At 39.2% G+C, this 19,762-nt stretch overlaps 2 protein-coding genes across 11 annotated transcripts in view; one reads left to right on the forward strand and one right to left on the reverse strand.

Annotated features, from left to right (window-relative positions):
* The window catches only part of PIGX (phosphatidylinositol glycan anchor biosynthesis class X), a 42,688-nt gene extending 36,423 nt beyond the window's left edge, over window positions 1–6,265 (reverse strand). For 2 of the 6 annotated variants that reach the window (XM_071214713.1, XM_071214714.1), the window contains exons 1-2: window positions 6,129–6,265; window positions 3,783–3,846 (exon numbers count right to left, since the gene is read on the reverse strand). The gene's annotated coding sequence lies outside the window, so the exon portion shown is untranslated. Of the gene's footprint in view, window positions 1–3,782; window positions 3,847–5,776; window positions 6,097–6,128 lie in introns of those variants that run through there. The other 4 variants (XM_058296448.2, XM_071214715.1, XM_071214711.1 and 1 more) reach the window with 4 other exon arrangements.
* Window positions 6,136–14,090, forward strand: CEP19 (centrosomal protein 19). 5 transcript variants are annotated; one of them, XM_004465878.4, is made up of 3 exons: window positions 6,136–6,600; window positions 9,718–9,914; window positions 10,551–14,090. In XM_004465878.4, the coding sequence occupies exons 2-3, from the start codon at window positions 9,785–9,787 to the stop codon at window positions 10,910–10,912; spliced, it is 492 nt and encodes a 163-aa protein (XP_004465935.2). In that variant the 5' UTR covers window positions 6,136–6,600; window positions 9,718–9,784; the 3' UTR covers window positions 10,913–14,090. The 5 variants fall into 5 exon arrangements, with proteins under 5 accessions (XP_004465935.2, XP_004465934.2, XP_004465933.2 ...); XM_004465877.4 differs by having other exon boundaries at window positions 6,169–6,765; XM_004465876.4 differs by having other exon boundaries at window positions 6,184–6,866.
* Window positions 14,091–19,762: the final 5,672 nt, after the last annotated feature.

Below are 19,762 nucleotides of genomic sequence, written 5' to 3' on the forward strand. Positions count from 1 at the left end.
TGTGTTCATCAATTGTAACAAACGTACCGTATTAAAAAAGATGTTGGTACTGTGGGAAAGTCTGGGAGGGAGAGAAGGTGGAGCATATGGGAGTCCCCTGTATGTTTTATGTAACATTCATGTAATCTAAAGCATTTTTGAAAATAAAAAATGATTTTAAAAATTAAGTTTATTACATTAAAAAATAGTCTTGCAAAAAAAATCAGATATATTATAACTAGCATTTCCATGTTTTATCTTTTTGCTAAATAAAAGTAAAACAGTCACCTATGTTGGGAGTTGCCAGGAGCATTCCCCTTTCTCAGGCATGGCAGGGACTTTTTAAAGATTAAAAACTCACCAAGAATAGGACTTTCTAAGGGAGCAAAGCAGTCCTAACAAAGTAGCAATTGTTATAACATTTAATAATTAGCTGGTCTCAGTCCAGTAGTGATAGCCTATTAAAAATAAACAAATACACCATACCAATATATTTCTGTTCTCCACTTTATAAGACCCCCTTATATCAAATAAAAACAGCATCAGTCAATCAAAACATTTCCTCATTTGTTTCCACATTTGCTCTATATATGCTTCTCTTTTCTATCCCTCTTTTTAGAGCTTCTTTCTACTTTCTAAATAAAATGCTACCCAATTCACAAATCCCTCGATAGAGCTATAAAATTCTAATTTTCATTTTCTCACTAATAACTCTATAAAGGAAATAATTTTGTAATAGGTTCTTGCTAGTTCCAGAGACCACCATTTTCACTTCTGTGTTCACAAACCATCTTTTTATAGAATTTTGGTCTCGAATCTACATCAAGCACACTCTTCCATGGTTCTCCCTTACTACCCAAGTATCCACAGGTTACAGATGAAATTTAGCAAACTTTTAAGCAAATTGCCCTACTACTATAAGATATAGTTTATCAGGGAGGGGAGATTCTGAACTCATTTACAGTAGTTAGACCTTTTGTATAATTCCCTACAAATTCTTTATTTCAGTTACCTATTACCAATATTTGGCCCTTTCTAGAGTGGAAGTAATCCTTCTTATCAAGAAAATAAATAAGAGAGACTAAAGAGTTCTGCTTTTTATTATCTATTAATGCTTCCTCATCTACCCTAGCAGCAAGACTATATCTGCTCTAAACATAAAAAAAACCTTTGTGAAAGGCATTGGCAGTTTCTGAAGACACCAAGCAACTCTGGGATTTCTATTTTCTGCAGCTTTTCTTGTGAGCTATTGCTCTTCATCTTTAGTTTTGTCTTGCTTTCTAGCTTCAGTATTCATAATTGGAGAGCTACATTTGCAAATATAGTCACCTCTTCAGGCACCTCGTTTTTTCTTAACAAAAATATTTATGATTACATTGTCAAAATTGCATTATTTACCATCTTTAGCTCCTCCTGAAATTCAAGTCATAAGAATAGTTTTATACACCTCAATTACTGTAAGGAGAGCAATACACAAGCTATTTACTTGACACAATTACCCTAACATTGCTTAAAATGTGTCAGAAACTCTGTTGAAAATTCCTTTGAGAAATCCTACCGACTTTCCTCTCTAAATCAGTTTGTTTCACTTTATTGTTACATCTCCTCTTTGACTGAAATGGTATTGCCTAATTTGATTACATATCTCATTAATAACAATAGCTAATATTTCCTTAGTATTTTCTATGTGACAAGCACATATTAAGGGGCTTTCCATATATTCTCTGATTTAATCCTCAAACTCTAATGAGAATTATTATCATTACACAAACCTACTGATAAAGTAGTATAACAGTTTGATATTATTTATGAATTCCAAAAAGAGATATGGATTATGTTTGTAAACAGGTCTGTTCCTCTGGGAATGGTCCCCTTTAACTGTATTAGATTCAGCTGGGATGGCTTTGATTAAATTATGTTAAGATTAGGGCTTTGCTTTGACCGTGTCAGTAGGGTGTAACTCAGAGTTGATTCCCCACCCCCTTGGTGGGTTATATAAACAGGCACTCACTGAAGAAGACAAACAGAAGAAGGCACAGGTAGATAGAGAGCGTCAAAGAAACGTAAAAGGAGAGACTTTGGTCATTTTAGTCCTGCCACGTGACAGGAAGGAAGAGGCTCAAACAGTTAAAGCCCTGGGGAGGGATGAGTCATTCACCTGACAGTTTGCAGCTGAAGGGACCATACACCTGAGCTGCTGAGAAGGCCCGGAAAGAAATGAGCCCTCCTGCCTACAGCTGAGATCAGAAGAAGCTGGGGGCGGTGGACTTGGCCCAGTGGTTAGGGCATCCGTCTACAACATGGGAGGTCCGCAGTTCAAACCCCAGGCCTTCTTGACCCGTGTGGAGCTGGCCCATGCGCAGTGCTGATACGCACAAAAGAGTGCCCTGCCACGCAGAGGTGTCCCCGCGTAGGGAAGCCTCACCTGCAAGGAGCGTGCCCCACAAGGAGCGTGTCCCAAAGAGTGTACCCCATAGAGAGCTGCCCAGCACGAAAGTAAGTGCAGCCTGCCCAGAAATGGCGCCGCCCACACAGAGATCTGACACAAGATGACGCAACAAAAAGAAACACAGATTCCCCTGCCGCTGACAACAAAGAAGACGCAGCAAATAGACACAGAGAACAGACAACCGGGGTGGGGGGGGGAAGGGGAGAGAAATAAATAAATCTTAAAAAAAAAAAAAGAAGCTGGGCCCGCAGAGCCTGAAGAGGAAGAGGAAGGCTGAACCCTCACAGATATAGGTAGTCATCTTGTACCAACACATGGCAACAGACCTTGGTGAGAAAATACCTCTTGTGGTACCTTGAGTTGGACTCTTTAGGGCCTTGTAACTGTAAGCTTTTACCCCAAATAAATACCATTTACAAAAGTCAACAGATTTCTGGTATTTTGTATCAGCACCCCTTTGGTTGACTAATACAGGTAGGAAAGCTTAAAAGCCACACAGATATTAGTAACACAGCTATATTATGAGTCCAAATCTATCTGAATTTTAAAAAGCCCAAGTTTTCTATTATACTTCCTAGCCATTCACATGGTAGCCTAACTTTTAAGAGAGAGTGAAATATTTTAGTTTAAGGTGACTATTAAATGAAGTGGCTTTCAAAATAAAAATATCAGATACATCAAATACTGGCGATCATTTCAAAGTAATCACTTTAAGAAGTTTTAAAAGTTTTGGAAGTTTTCTTATGCTATAGCTTCCACAACTTTTTAGCATTCTTTTAAATATCTTCAATACTGGCAAATATTCATCTACTAAGGATAATCTCTATTTTGGAAACAGTCTGGTCATTTTGAATCAAGTGTAGTAAATGAGAAATTATGATTTAGGACTGTATAATACCATAGTACTTGAAAATATGACTCTGGAGTACCTCATTTCTAAATTTGAGTCAGAGCACTAGCAAACTATTTAAATTCTACCTCTACCAAATTATTTAAATTCTCTGAGCCCTAGGTTCCCTCATTTGAAAAATAAGAAAAAAATATTATTTATCTCATAGCCCTTGTCAAGATTAAATGGAATAGTGTACAGTAAGCTCCTGGCTGAATATATGCAATATATATACATGCTAAACAACAAATGGTTGTTTTTCCTTTTTTTAGTTTTATTAAACTGAAAATTAAAATATTTTAATTATTATTTCAAAATGTGAACCATATATGGATAAATACATCACTGATAATCTTTAAGAAATCTAGTGGTTTTTCAGTTTACCCATGCTTCAGCGATGGATTTTTTGCTTTAAATTATATGAAAGAGTATTTTAACCTAAGTAGAAATCAATGGGCAACTTACCTGTGAAAACCATCTTTCAAGACTTCTTGCCTCAAAATAATTTCAGAACAAGTGGCCCTTATGCCTAAAAGAACCAAAAAAAAATATATATATATATATATTAATAAACACTCCATAAAAGAATATTTAAATAATTACAAAATAATCGTTTTAATAAGTTTTACTTGCCTGGAAAATCTTACCATCCTAAAAACAAAATAGGATAGTAGTTAAGTACTTTGATTCAGCAGTTAAACAGCTTAGTTTCAAATCCAGGTCTGTCACTCAATAGATGTGAATTTGGGCAAGGTATTTTCTTTCTCTGCTAGTTATTATTAATATTTGTAGAAGCACCTAGAACAGGGCTTACCGCATAATAAGTGCTCTACATAAGTGTTTGCTTTTAATAGTACTTTATCCTAGGACACCAAAAGAGCCATGAAATCTCACTGAAACTTCATACCATACCGGAAACATACTGGTAACTTCTGTATTCTACCACCCAAATCTACAGAACAAGGAAAATGGTATACCCACTTATAGGGATGTTGGGAAAATTAAAAACAAAACAAATTGCTGGAGACACTTAAAGATTCAAAGGGTTCCTTTATAAATATAGATTAACCAGAAAATTTGTTATATGCTAAACTAACTCCATGCATAAGTCAGACATTAAAACAACTACTCAATGTCAGCATCATAAAACTAAAAATTCAGTTACTATTGATCACAGACTCTGCCAGGCACCTTTCCATGTAACTTTACCCAATTTTCAAAAATTGGAGGCGTGTGCGAAAAACATTAAAACTCAAACAGGCAGAAAACGACAAACTACTATTGTATGTTGCTGAAACCATTGGAAGCAATCCTGAAAAGGCTCATTAAAAAATATATTAGGTGAAGATGAAAACATTTAAATATACAAAGGAAGGAAGGAAAACAGAATTGGAAAAAAATAAACATTAAATAATATCTATTTGCCAGATCCTGTACTTGGGGCTTTCACATGTGTTTTTACTTTCACAAACAGGCAGGCAAAATTACTGCCATTTGTTCAGAGGAGGAAAGTAAAGGGTTAGTAACTGGCTCTAAGTCATAAAACCAAGTAAGTGATTAGAAACAAATTTTGCCTAACTTTTAAAAGTCTAGGTTCTTTCCATGCTACTTAGTATTTATTAAAGGAATCCTTATTTGTTTTTGAGAAGCATATAATCACTCTCAAGTAAACAAATAACTTACGTGCCTCTTTTATAAATTCAGATTTGTGTTTCTTGTGCAAATTCCGATTTTTCTGCATCATGCTTTATTTTAATGGGGGATGGGGTAAGCAGCAAGGGCTTATATCTCCCTATAAGTTTTATTAGAAAATAAGCCAGATAAAAAGGCTTATATTCTACTGGGATGAGTAGTAAATAACATTCACTAAGGGATGATGGAAAGGTTAATTTACAAACAGCATAGCAAATACTAATCATTTTTAAGGCAAAAGCGGCATTTTGCAAATGAATTTGTTACATCTGAATTCACCTTCAAGATTTTTCTTCTTAAATATCACTTTAAGTCTTTAGGGATCACCAAGTCCAATTGTTTAAAAATTCTTTTGCCCTTATAATCCTTTCCTCAAATACATGTGGAAACCTAATAAACACATAAAGACAGAACTGCTCTGATTGACGGACTAGTCCAACTCCCTCATTTTACAGATGGAGAATTCACCTAGTATGTGTTGACTTTCCTTCCCCTAGCAAACATTATCACTTTCTTGTAATTATTACAGCACCTATCAGTTGCCCCTATAACACTGCAGCTCCTGGAGGGTTGGGGAGGTTCTGGCTCAGGGCTGGATCCACAGCATCTGACAAGCATTCGGGGTCAAAGAAGTGAATCGACTCGCTTGCCCAGGACGGAGTCAAAAAGAAATCCTAGCCCAATACAATCTATTATAACAGATGTTTATAAAACAAAAGCAGTCATTTCCCCAAAGTCTCTTCATTCTGGATTTGGGATTCTCGCACCTCACAGGGCGCTGAGATCTTACTGGCCCATTGGTGGCTAAACCTCTTCTTTGTCCGGACTTGGACAGTGCTGCCAATCTCGCCTCAGAAACACAAGGCCCGGCTCTCCAGGGACTCAGGAGTGGACACAGCCGTAAAAGGAGGAAGCAACCCCCCCCGCACCCCCCCCCCCCCCCCCGCTTTTGTTTACACCTCCTCCAGCTCACCCCAGAGTTCTGAGGTCCACGCTGGGACACAAAGAACACCTTTGCAAACCGAAGGGACGGGGAGGAGCCCGGAGCCGAGACCTCTCGCAGCCCTCCGCGGCCCTCCAACCCCAGCCGCACTCCCGCAGCCCCGCCCCTCCCTTTACCAGCGTCGGAGAGGGCGGCGGTCACGGTCTGGGCGTGCGTGCGGGTGAGCCCAGCAGCCGCCCAGAGGAACAGCCAGGCCACAGCCTGGACAGCCACGGCCGGGGCAGCCAGGACGCCGGAGGGCAGGCGCCCGAGAAGGGCGCGCGGGGACGAAAAGTGGATGGAGGAAGGAACCTTTACACGCCTCACGCTGCTCCTAGAGCGCGATGCCACGGACTCAGCTAGAGGGACAGAGGGTTCGGTGCGCGCATAACAACTATTGTTTTCCCCTTTCTTACACCCCTAGCCCCCGGAAAGATCGGGCGCCGCGTGAAACCGCCAGCCGGACCCCTTACGCGCGCCCTCCTCCGCCCCGCCCTTCGCCTTCCCGGCCAGGGGCGGGGCAAAGAGCGGCGCACGCGCCGTGACGTGCTCCCGGAGCTGTTGCTGTAGGAACCGGTCCGTGGGCACCCTTTCGGAACTTGCACCCAGGTTGGTTTCCCTGGGTGTAGGCTCGCCGTGCACCGGGTCTCCATCTCCACAGCCAGGTACTTGTGGATTCAGGCCTGCTGCCGGGAAGTTCACTCCACGGCTGCGGCTTGCGGGCTGTGACGGTCGATTTTTTCTGCAGTGCTAGCCTCCTGGCCGCCGTGTCGGGTAAGGGCTCTTGCGTGCACTGCAGTTGAATAGAAATGTCCCTGTCACGGCGGTTTTAGACGTTGACCTGCAGAAGATTCACTTTCTGTACTTCTCTGAGGGTAAGAAAGTCAGCTTGCGGTAGTGGAGACCGTGGAGAAGAAAGGTCCTGCGTAGAGAGAGGATAGTTCACCCTCAGATGCGTGCCATTGCAAAATCCATACTCTTCTAGGTGTCCTAGGGGATACTTAGCAAGATTGTGGCAGGAAGACTAGTTAAATAAATGTGCCGTCCGTCTTCATGAATTAAATAGAATCTGTCAGCAGGTCTGGAGAGCAACCAGCGTAGACTGGAGGATTCCAGGATGGATGTTTCAAAGGGGAGTGTATGCCCAAAGATAATGTGTATGTTATGATATTAAGAAATACGGGTATAAATTTTTGGAAGAAACGCCTAAAAGAAATGAAATTGGTTGCCTATAGAGCAGGGGGCAGTATTTTTGTTGTTGTTGTTATAAACCTCATAGAATTATTATACTTTGAAAACAATGTACAAATATTATTTTAGTAGAAACGAAAGTTAAATTTTAAAAAGAAAGAAAGGTGTCCATAGTTAAAACTATTTTATTAGAGCATCAATTGCCTATCACCATTCATGAGTGCAGTCATTTGCTTACATATTTGGAGTTACTATTGTGCTCAGTAGGATGTCCTAGAAAACTTACCAGCAGACTAAATCTTAGTGAGGTATTTGTTTTAAAAAAAAATTGGGGTTGGATAGGATCAGAAGCACAGGACAGAAATTAGAAAAAGCAGTTCTTTAAATATGATTTATTTCCTAAAAGTAAAATTGCCCATGTCCAACAATAAGGGGTGAATAAATTAGATTATGGTACGTCTATAGGACAAAACACTTGGAAATCATATAAAAAATCGAATTTTAGTAAAATATTCAACAAGAAAATAATCACATAAATTGTTAAATTTAAAAGGGAGGAAGTAGTATGTGTAACACTTTTTAAAAAGCACTATAGTTTAAACTAAAACTTTATGCCTAGAAAAAAGACTAAAAGGAATTAAGGGTGATTATTTAATGTTCCCAACCCCCCAATTTTCTAAAATGAATATGTATTAATTTCTGTTGTTTTTTTAAAAACCATGTTCCTATAGTGATTCTCTAACAGAACTGAGTTTATGAGGATATCATCATCCTATGCCACTTTATATTAATATTTCTTAACATTTGTAAATTTTTCCTAATTATATCTTAGTTGTATCTAATGTAATCCCTTTAATTAAGTGTATTTTGGCATTGGGGGTAGAGAAGGGAAAAGGAAATTGAAAGCATTAACCTGAAAAATAGCTGTTTCTTGGAACTAAAAAAATATTACCAGTGAAACAAATAAGCTGAAATGAAAGCCATGTAAAAATTGTCTTCTCTACGTAGAGGCTAGCTGATTCTGCACCACTTCTTGATTAAGCTTCTAGATTGTGAACATTTAGAGGATATACAGGGGCTGTGCCTTATATTAATATATTGAATTAAACAAGTATGTATGGTATGCCTAATATGTTCCAGATATTATGATGAATATAGTGGTTAACGATGGATTTGTTCCCTGTCCTCATGGAGGATGTTTTAGTTTACTACAGGCTGCCAGTGCAATATACCAGATATGGGTTGGCTTTTATAATAGAAATTTATTAGGGTGAAAGCTTACAGTTTTGAGCTATGAAAATGTCCACATCAAGGCATCATCAGCAATGCTGTCTAACCAAATTGCAGCTGAGGGTGATCAGGTGTCTCACCACAGGTCAACTGCTGGCAGATCCTGGGCTCCTGCCATGTGGCAAGGCAGAATGGCAGGTGGACTCTGCCTTCTCCAAGCTCACTTTCTCCCCGAGCACAGCTGTAGGTGATCAAGGATATGGGTCATCTCTCCCCCAGCCTCATACCTAGATTTGGGGTGCTCCGCTGATTTCAGCCTCCAGCTTCTCTCTCAGCTACTCAGGGTTTCTCTCTCTTTCTGCAGCTCTAGGCAATCCTGTAGTCCTCTCTTACATGGCACGGTAAAAATGGTAGCACTCTTTTCCTCTGTGTCACCTCCCTTTATATAAGACTACAACAAGGGAGCTGAAACTCACCCTGGGTCACGTCTCACTGAAGTAATCTGCCCTTTCTGCACATGTGGTTGGGAAAAAGGGGGCCCTCTCTCTTTGCCTGAGATGTCTTTAGTCCAGGCCTCAGCTTCCACAATTTTGTTCTTGAAGTCGTTTTTCCTTCAGTCTCTGTCCCTTTTAGTCCAGGCCGATAGTGGGTCATTCATACAGATCTTGCAAAAACCTTGCTGGTTTCACGTGCAGTTCACAGGGGTCCCAACCATCAGACAGTAGGACTTTTCACAATTCCTTCCTGGATAATTGTATTTCCAATCCTGACTTACCAGGAAATGGCTGCCTGGTTCCATGTTCAGTTAAAGGGACCCCACCCATGTGTGCAGAAAGGGTGACCTTGTTGCGGCATTTGAAGTAGGTAGACCTTCTGCCCTGTTGTTCAGGGAGAGCTCTGCCACCCAAGATTTTGGAGAGGGTGGAGCACATTCCCCTGGGGTTGGGGAGAGTTAGGTCACTACCCACTGTTCTAAGGGAATGTTGAGCACATGCCCCAGAGTTTGGGGAGATTATGGCCATCACCCCAGTATTCTTGGCGGGTAAGGCCGAACTGAATTGCATTCCCAAGCTCAAAAGTGAACGAATTCACATCCTTCAGTGAACCAGAGATTATTAGGGATCCAGAAGAGTGGGAATACCTCAGGGCGAAACTACTTTCAGAGCAGTCCTGGAAGTGTTAAGCTTCATAGACTGAGCTGCATCTCTAGAACTAAACCTAATGTGACTTGCTGGCTGGGACGGGTAGTGAGATTCATCTAACACCTAGTTGAGCTGAAGTAAAATTTTTTTTCCTCTTTGGCAGGAAGCCATTATGCAACTAACACATTTTCATCAAATTTCCTCTGATTTACCTTGAAGAATATGTGGGAATGATGTGTACTGCCAAAAAATGTGGAATTCGATTCCAGCCTCCAGCTATTATATTAATCTATGAGGGTGAAATCAAGGGGAAAAATCGCCAGCGCATCATGCCAGTCCGAAACTTTTCAAAGTTTTCAGGTACCTCTTGTTTTATCTTAAAATTCTCTAAATCACTTCATAAGTACAATTTGAGACTCATGCATTGGAGTGGCATGACCTTTAGAGTTAGACAGCCTAAATTCAAATCGTAACTATACCAGGACTAGAGGTATAACCCTGGCTAAGTTACCTACTGTCAATAAGCTTCAGTTTCTTGATCAGTACAAGAAGTTTAATTACCTCAGTATTGTTGGGTGTGTTAAATGATAGCATTATTCAATAATATTAACTCCCTTCTCTTCCTCCAGATGTTTTGTTTTTTCAGTTTTTTATTAGCACTAATAGTATACTCTAAAAGCTGTCATATCACATTTTCTTCTCATATTCTCCATGTGAAAGTGTTTAACAGCTCCACAAAATGATTTTAAGTTAAGGAAATAACACATATCACTCCCTTTCCCCACTCAATTCAAACCTCAATGTAAAGAAACAGTTCTGCAAAATAATTCATTCCAATAAAGATATTTAACTACTTAGCTATAATGGCAGATAATGCCTTCAGGTTCTGAGGTTTTTTTGTTCTCTTTTGGCCTTTCCAATAGTTTATTGATGTATCAATGGTTTGTGGTATATATGGTATAAGTGGTATATAGCTTTTTTTTCCCTCTCTCCTAGACTGCATCAGAGCTGCTGAACAACTAAAGAATAATCCACGACACAAGGGTTACCTGGAACAAGTATCCCTGAAGCAGCTAGAGAAATTATTCAGTTTTTTACGAGGTTACTTGAAGGGGCAGAGTTTGGCAGAAACAATGGCGCAAATTCAAAAGGAAACAACCATTGATCCTGAGGAAGATCTGAACAAATTAGATGACAAGGAACTTGCCAAAAGGAAGAGCATTATGGATGAACTTTTTGAGAAAAATCAAAAGAAGAAAGATGATCCAAACTTTGTTTATGACATTGAGGTTGAGTTCCCACAAGATGAACAACTGCAGTCCTGTGGCTGGGACACAGAGTCAGCTGATGAGTTCTGATACACTCACAAAATTTACCAGGCTAGCAGAAACTTCATGTTTACTCAAAGAACATAGAACATAGATTGATTATAGCAAAATCTGTAAAGAACGCTAAATGTACATTTTGGGTCGTAATTGGATTGACCATATTACTTTTCAAGACTAGGACATTTAGGGCATCTACTATGTAGGTGCATAAGTAATACAGAAAAAAACCAGAATATAGGAATCTGCCTTTAAGGAGCTTACAATCTAAATAGAAGATAAGTAAAAAACTTGTGTAAAGCAAATTGACATTATTTGTCTGCAAAAAGTTTAGAGCCAGATGCTTATTAAAGACAATTATATGATGAAGAGGGTCAGAATCTACTTCACCATTACCATTGGGTAGAGTAGTCAGGGGAGACTTCATCCTTTAGTGGTAAAGATAGGACTTTGCCTGGCCCTTGAAATGGTATTATTTGCATAGAGGCTTGTAGAGGATTCCAGATGAGAAAAACTGGAAAAAGGGGAACTAGGGGCAGTGGTAAAGAGACAAGAAATAGAAAGTTTTATTTGAGGAATAGTAAGCAAATTACAATCTGATAAGATTGGAGGGTATATGCAGTTGCCAGGGAATTACCCTGTATCCATTACGTCTTTATATGTATTTAACTCTAGAGTAGAAGAGAACCCCTGCAAAAATGTCCTGCAGGTACAAAGTAGATGTCCTTTGATGAGCAGCAGGGGAATTCACCCCTTCAAATATCAGGGGAAATATACTAAAGAAATTCGGAAATCCTGGACCTCTTTCTAAAAATAAGAGATTTCTTTATAAAATGAGAAATCTACCCATAATGAATGAACAAAAGATATTGCCAACATAGGCCTATTGAAGAGTTTGGATCTACAAAGAAAGTATTTGCTTAAGAAGGTTATCTGTGTACAGATAAGTCTTTCTTCTTACTAGGACATTATTTAATTTGTAGAAATTTTATTGTCTTTGCAAGGGGAGGAAATTAATATTCGTTAAATAAAACTGTAAAAGTAATTCATTCTACCTGTCAGCTTCAACTCTCATTACCATTATAAGTCCCATTAAGGGATCATTCTTTTAGCAATATTACTAGGAACTTAAGATGGTCATGTCTCATATATATATTTGACAAAGGTAGCAAAATAATTTTCAGAATTAGAGATCCTTCCATATCTACATTTTATTCCATTTTATAGATGTAGATAATTCATTATAAAAGCTGGCCTTGGTTTGCTTCTCCCTTTAACTATTACAGGTAATGCTACAGTAAATAACCTTGTATATCCTTTGCACATGTGCAAGGATATCTTCAGGTTAAATTCCTAGAGGAAAATTGCTGGGTCAGAGATGCATTTTAAATTTAAGAGGGGGAGTGCAGGTATAGCTCAGTGGTTTGAGAGCCTGCCTCCCATGCATGAGGTCCCAGGTTCAATCTCCAGTACCTCCTAAAAAAACAAACAAACCATAAATCCTACCATTAAATTTAATAGGGATTGCTAAATTGTCTTTCATAGAGGGTCATTCATTCATTCAGTATTTGTATTTACGGAGCACCTACTGTGGCAGATTGAGATTATTTTATGAATCCCCAAAAAGGAAGATTGTTTTTAAACTATTCCCGTGGGTGTGATGCCCTTTGATTGCATTAAATTTGGTTGAAGGGTCTTTGATTAGATTACTTGATAAGATTGATTTGGGGGTTTTGATTGGGCTAATGAGATGTGATTCATGTTGAATCTCCGCCCTCTTGCTGGACCTGATAAAATCGGAGACACCTAGAGATAGACACACAGGAAAAGGAAGCCACCATATTTGATCCTGCCTTGTGAGAGAGAGATCCTCCAGTTTTGCCTGGAGCTAAGCTACACGGAGAGAAGCCCCAGAGAGGCTCAAAGAGCTGAGACCCAAAGAGAGACAAGCCATATGACTGATAACTTGCAGCTAAACACAGGAAGAAGGCAGAGTAGCCGAGACTGGTAGAGGAAGCCCAGAAAGAAACAAGCCCATGCCAGGTTTGCCTTCAGCTGCAGAAAGGCAGAGACCTCGACAGAGGTCTGCAGCCACCTTGCTTTGCCACATGCCAGGACAACAGGATCAACACTGAGAAATCCCCTTGATAAAACCCAGCCCATTTCTGGTACTTTGCTTTGGCAGCCCTTTGGCAAACTAGAGCACTTACTATATGCTACACCTGTACTTTCTAGGTTCTGGGGATATAGCAAATATATACAACAAAGTCCTTGCCTTTACAGGATTAACAGTTTAGTTGGAGAGGAAAGATGATAAACATAGATAAAATAACATTAGATAAGTGCCATGGAGAAAAAGTAGAATAAAAAGAGAATGATGAAGAAGATGGGAGCCACTGTTTTAGATTGCGGAAACAGAGAAGACCTCACGGAGAAGGTGATGAGTGAGCAACGGCCTAAAGGAGGTGGAAAAATTGATGTGTATTTCAGGCTTAACGTAGAGAAAGACAATTATGTAGACCCTGGGGTTGGAGGGGGTTTAATGTATTTGAGAAAGAGTAAGGAGGCCAATGTGGCTAATATAGATTGAGCAAGAGAAAATGGTAGTTGATGAGATTTGGGTAGATTTTACCAATGCATAGTACCTACCTTGATGGTTGTACCAGCTTAAACTATCAGCAGTATATGAGAGTACCTGTTTTCCCCATAGGCTTCTCAAAAGGGTGTTTTCAAACATGTTCATCTTTGCCAATCTTATAATTTAAAAATAGTATAAATTTTTATTTGCATTTCTTTTAAGTTAGACTGTCTTCATACATTCATATATTTAAAGAGGATTTTTTTTCTTTTTTCTTTTTTTTTTTTTGGTGATTGACTTGTAGAAGTTCTTTGTTAAGGAAATTAGTCCTTGGTCTGTGATATCAGTTGCAAATATTTCTCCACCTTGTCGTTTGTCTTTGACTTTGTTTATGATACGTTTTCCAGGCAGAATTTTTTAAAGTGATCAAATTGATCAATAATTTTTTCTAGGCTTCTGCATTTTGCATCATACATAGAAAGATACTCCTCACTCCAAGATTATTCAAAACTATGTGATTTTTTTCTATACAGGAATTTATTTTGATTTAAGATGTGAGGTATGAATCCAATGTTATTTTCTCCAGATGCCCATCCAATTGTCTCTTGCATATTAAAACCAGCAAACCCTTGACTTCACCTTGAGTCTTTCTTTGATTAACACTGTATCTAACCAAATTTTAGCTCATCTGGGCATTGGATAAACCTCATACACACAGCCCTCCCTTTAAAGCAGATCTAGTTTAGCCTACTTCTAGAGATACAGCTCAGTCTATTAAGCTCAATACTTCCAGGACTGCTCTGAAAGTTCATTTTCATCCTGAGGTTTCCCCAGTCTTCTGAATCCCTAAGAATCTCTGGTTCACTGAGAGATGTGGATTTATTTACACATGAGCCTGGGAATGCAATTCAGTTTGGACCTTTTAGTGTACTACACTCTTACTGAAGATTGTATCTGAACCTCTGAATCAGCCCAAGAACTGACCTAAAGGGCCTTTTATATTTACCAATTAAGCAAGTATGTATCTAGCACCCTCTATGTCTAGGTACTCTGAGTGGTCACTGGAGCAAATCTGTCTCCCTTGTACTTTCCCACTCATTTTAACCATCAAGTTTCTTGTAATTACTTATTTAATTATCTATCTGATATTTCGACAAAAGTAGTAGTGGATCATAGTTGAGGAAAGCCATTGGACTTGAAACTAGGTTTCTGTTAACAGTCAAGAATGAAGCTTGATGGGAATGATTAGGATAGGAACTGCAAGCTCTTAAAAGGAAACAGGGGAAGTGGACTTGGCCCAATGGATAGGGCGTCCGCTTACCACATGGGAAGTCCGCGGTTCACATCCCAGGCTTCCTTGAGCCATGTGGAGCTGGCCCGCACGCAGTGCTGATGCACACAAGGAGTGCTGTGCCACGCAGGGGTGTCCCCAGCATAGGGGAGCCCCATGCGCAAGGAGTGCGCCCCGAAAAGAGAGCCACCCAGCGTGAAAGAAAGTGCAGCCTTCCCAGGAATGGCACCGCCCACACGGAGAGCTGACACAAGATGATGCAACAAAAAGAAACACAGATTCCCAGTGCCACTGATAAGGATATAAGCGGTCACAGAAGAACACACAGCAAATGGACACAGAGAGCAGACAACTGAGGTGGGGAAGGGGAGAGAAATAAATGAAAAAATAAATCTTTTTTAAAAAAAAGGAAACGGGATCATAGACCTAAATGAAAAGCTAAAACTATTCAAGCTTTAGAAGAAAATAAAGGAGAAAATCTTTGTGACTTTGTGTTAGGCAAAGAGTTCTTAGAATTGACAGCAAAAGCATGATCTATACAAGAAAAAAAAAAATAAGTTGGACTTATCAAAATTAAAACTTTTTATACTCCAAAGACAACATTGAGAAAATAAAAAGACAATTCACAGAGAAAATATCTGCAAATCATTTATCTGAAAAAGGACTCGTATCCAGTATTTATAGTGAACTCTTACAACTCAATAAGAAGACAAAAACAATTTAAAAGTGGGCCAAAGTCTACATAGATATATTATCAAAATAGACATATGGATGGCTAGTAAGCACATGAAAAGATATTCAATACCAGTACTCATTAGGGCAATGCAAATTAAAACCAATTAGAGACAACTTCATACCCACTAGAATGCCTATAGTAAAAAATACAGAATACCAGGTATTAGTGAGGATGTGGAAAAACTGGAACCCTCATTCATTGCTGGTGTGAATGTAAAATGGTGGAATAACTACTTTGGAAAACAGTTTGGCGGTTTCTTAAAAAGTTAAATATTCTACCCAGCAATTCCACCACCAGGAATCTATCCCAGAGAAATGAATATATATGTCCACACAAAGACTTGTATGCAAACATTCACAAAAGCATTATTCATAATAGCCAAAAAGTGGAAACAATCCAAATGCCCACCAACAGGTAAGTGAAGAAACAAATACGGTATATTCACACAGTGGAATACTAGTCAACAATATAAAGGAATGAAATATTAATATATAGTACAATGCATGAGCCTTTAAAACATTGTGTTTGGGAAGTAGATGTGGTTCAACCAGCTGGGCACCTGACTACCCCATGGGAGGTCCCAGTGCCTCCTATAGAAGAAGAGCAGATGCCTAAATGAGCAGATGCCACAAGCCAGCAGACTCCCCACTGCAGCCTACAGGGAGCGAATGTGGCTCAGGCTGTTGGGCACTCATCTCCCATGTTGGAGGTCCTGGGTTTGGTTCCCAGTGCCTCCCAGACAAGGCAAGCAAACAATGAGCAGACAGACAAGAGAATCATCTCAGGGAAATGGGGATAAAAATAACAATATTAAACATTATGCTAAGTGAAAGAAGCTAGACACAAAAAAAGTACATATTGTAGAATCCATTTCTATAGCAGATCAGTGGTTGGCTGGGATTGGGGGTAGGGAGTGGGCGTTGACTGCCAATGGGTATAAGGGATATCTTGGAGCCTTTGAAAACACTCCAAAACTGGATTATGGTGATGTTTGCACAATTTGTAAATTCACTTTTAAAAAAATCATTGATCTGTGCACCAAAAATACATGAGTTTTAGGATATATATTGAGGTATATAAATATATATATATTGAGGTATATAAGTTATATACCTCAATAAAGCTATTTTAAAAAATAGGAAAGAGGGAATAGAAGCAATGTCTGCAGACCATTTATTCCAAGAATGAGCAAAGAGGGGCCAAAGATATGTGTAAAACATCCTTGAACCCACATAGAGTTTGGAGAAGGGAAAGAATTAATGCATCCAATCCATAAACACTTTTTGACTATTTACTCTGTAGAAGTTCTCCATGAGGTCTGGAAAGGGACAGCTTTAAAGAAGAGGGAAAAATAAGAGAAAAGACTATGATTCCAGGGATTGATCAATGTTTCTGATTTCAAGGACAAAACGAAGTCATCTGATTTGAGTGAGACTAGGGGTGGGACATGGGAAAGAATGGGGAGTTGGGGTGAAAACAAGAGGTGAGCAGAAGCACCTTTGTACGAATGGAAACAGGTGGAGAAAATGGATTGTGGGGATCAAATAGAAATCTACAGTACTGGAATTATATACTAAAAAGGATCTACCCCCTCCTTACCACTTCTCCCCCAAAAACAAACTAACAGCAACAAAAAAAATTACTGGTCATATTTACTAGAGAGTGTTAATGGTTGAATTAACAATCAACCTTCAAATTAAAAATGTTTAGCTTTTATGGCTACAAAGTCCTCTCAGTGGTTCACCATTTACACTATAGCAGATCCTGTTGGTTACCTGCCAACATAATACCCCTTTCCCCCCTTGCTTTTTGTTATTAGAAACCCAATTTTAATTGTTTGAGTAGAATCCATCTCATACAAGTCTCAGCTCCAGAGACAAAACCCTCTCTGGTCTAAATAAATCCCAGTGTTCCCATTCGTTTGTCTCTTGTTAGGTTAGAGATGTACCCAATTCTGGCCAATGTGATGTGAAAGGGTGTTTACAAAGGCATGCGGGTAAGGTTTTCTCAGTAGCAGAAGAAAGTTCCCTTCTATATCTCTGGACTTGGTTTTGTCTGAATGTGACACCTGGAAATACTGCAGCTCTTTTAAGGCCATCCTCAGGATAACTCCAGTTATTAAGGAGGGCAGAATGAATCATAGAAAGGTAGAGGCAGAGAGAGCATGCTGCACCTGGAGCCTTTGGAAATTTTGTTATATGAAATAATAAATTTACTCTTTGCTTAAGCCAATTTAATTTTTTTTAAGATTTTATTTTTATTTATTTCTCTCCCCTTCCCCGTCCCCCCATTGTCTGCTCTCAGTGTCCATTCGCTGTGTTTTCTTCTGTGTCCACTTGTATTTTTGTCAGTAGCACCAGGAAACTGCGTCTCTTTTTGTTGCATCATCTTGCTGCGTCCGCTCTCCGTGTGTGCAGCATCACTCCTGGGCAGGCTACATTTTTTTTTTTCATGCAGGACAGCCCTCCTTATGGGGTGCACTCCTTGTGCGTGGGGCTCCCCTAGGTGGGGGACACCCCTGTGTGCACGGCACTCCTTGTGCGCATCAGCAGTGCATGTGGGCCAGCTTACCACATGGGTCAGGAGGCCCTGGTTTGAACCTTGGGCCTCCCATGTGGTAGGTGGATTCTCTGTCAAGTGAGCCAAATCCGTTTCCCTAAGCCAATTTAAAAATTGGTGTTTTTCTGTTTCTTGCAGCCAAAAATCAAACAAACAAACAAACAAACAAACTCCTAGCTGTTATTAAAGGAGCAAGCCTCTTCCATTGGCCTCTTCTCTTTCAGGATCTAAAAGGAACCATTTGCATCTCAAGGACAGGAACAGAACCCACTAGGAAGAGACTGACACAGTGGACAAAGCAAGGCATAAGGGATTAAGAAAGGCCAGGGAGCTGGCTAGGGCAGCATGATGCAGTGGACCTCAGAGTCTAAAGCTGAATGGAATCATGTGGAGTCAGGAGGGAGCTGAGTAAAATGGGAAGGGCTTAGTAATTAAAAGTACCAAAGAAGGCGGCACCAGGGCAAGTCAAGCAAATTGTGGCAGATAAGCTGGGGTAAAGAACGTGAAGCAATCCAGTGAGAGAAGGGGAATGCTGAGTTAAGAGATCTCAGAAGTTTAGCAAGTCCTGCTGGTGATGAGATCTGGCATCTGAACTTTTGAGACCAAGACTGATAGTGAGAGAAGTCCATAAAATCAAGAAAGTTGTGGAGTTTTGTGAAATCAAGGAGTCTGAAGGAGCAGTAGTTCACATGTTGAAAGATCCTGTGAAATACTGATGAGGGGCACAGAGGTAAAGAAAATCAGTCAGATCCTAAAGTCATTTAGGTGTACATCAGTAATTTGAAGAAGAAAATGTAAAAGAATGGAATTAATAGTGTATGTTTAGAAAAAGGGAAATAAAAAAGAAATGATAAAAGGTTAGAAGGTTTGAGTAAAAAAAAAAAAAAAGTCAGAAAATTTCCTATGCTATTCCACCAGAAGCAAATAAATAGTACAACATTGGTAGAACATGTTCAAGACATGCATGAATATGGATCCAGGAATCTTTTGGTTTATGATAAGAATGCTTTGGTTAGCAAATTGCATTAGGGCTGCCTTCTTTACCTTGTTAATAGTACTCTGTGTAGCCAGAACAGCAAGATTACCATATGCCTTTCTACTTAAAAAGAAATTTTAAACAGAGCCAAGCAATCTGTCTTCACATTATCAAATGTTTGTTGCTTCCATAGTCCCTCTTCTCTGTTATTATATATTGGATACTACATAATTTTCACATTTTTGGTCAGATGCATTCTCTACCCTCAAGATACTTAGAGGTATCTGTTATTTCTGACAATGAACCACATAGAATGGATAAAATAAAACTCTAATATAATCCTTAGAGTTAATTTTATCCAAAACCTTTTATCTCTTCTTTCGCTTTCTTTCCCCTCTACTCTCCACCAAATATCCCCCACCCTGAAATTAGAATTATCAACTAGTAACAAAAAAGGTTGCAGAGATTTATGTTTTCTTTCTCTCATATCCACTGTTTACTATTTGTGAAGTAACTATTTGTGAAGTACTATTTGTGAAGTAATACACTTCAAAACAGGGAAAAGACTAAAAAGAAATTAAGACCATAAAATATATATAAACTTATGTTAAGAAAATTATCCAAAACTTAGAAATAAAGCAAAGGATGAGTGCCACACATATTTTCAGTGTCATAAAGAGGCTTTGTTTAAAAGCCTGCCCAAGAAATACTTAATTTTCTACGACAATGTACTTGTGTTTGCC

This window comes from Dasypus novemcinctus, chromosome 4 (genome assembly GCF_030445035.2).
Source record: "Dasypus novemcinctus isolate mDasNov1 chromosome 4, mDasNov1.1.hap2, whole genome shotgun sequence".
NCBI classification, from domain to species: Eukaryota; Metazoa; Chordata; class Mammalia; order Cingulata; family Dasypodidae; genus Dasypus; species Dasypus novemcinctus.

Bases quoted from the DNA above. Each gene is read 5' to 3' on its own strand.
- CEP19 (XM_004465878.4), top strand. From the start codon at position 9,785: ATGATGTGTACTGCCAAAAAATGTGGAATTCGATTCCAGCCTCCAGCT. The intron at 9,915-10,550 runs GTACCTCTTGTT...CCTCTCTCCTAG, and splicing joins AAACTTTTCAAAGTTTTCAG to ACTGCATCAGAGCTGCTGAA.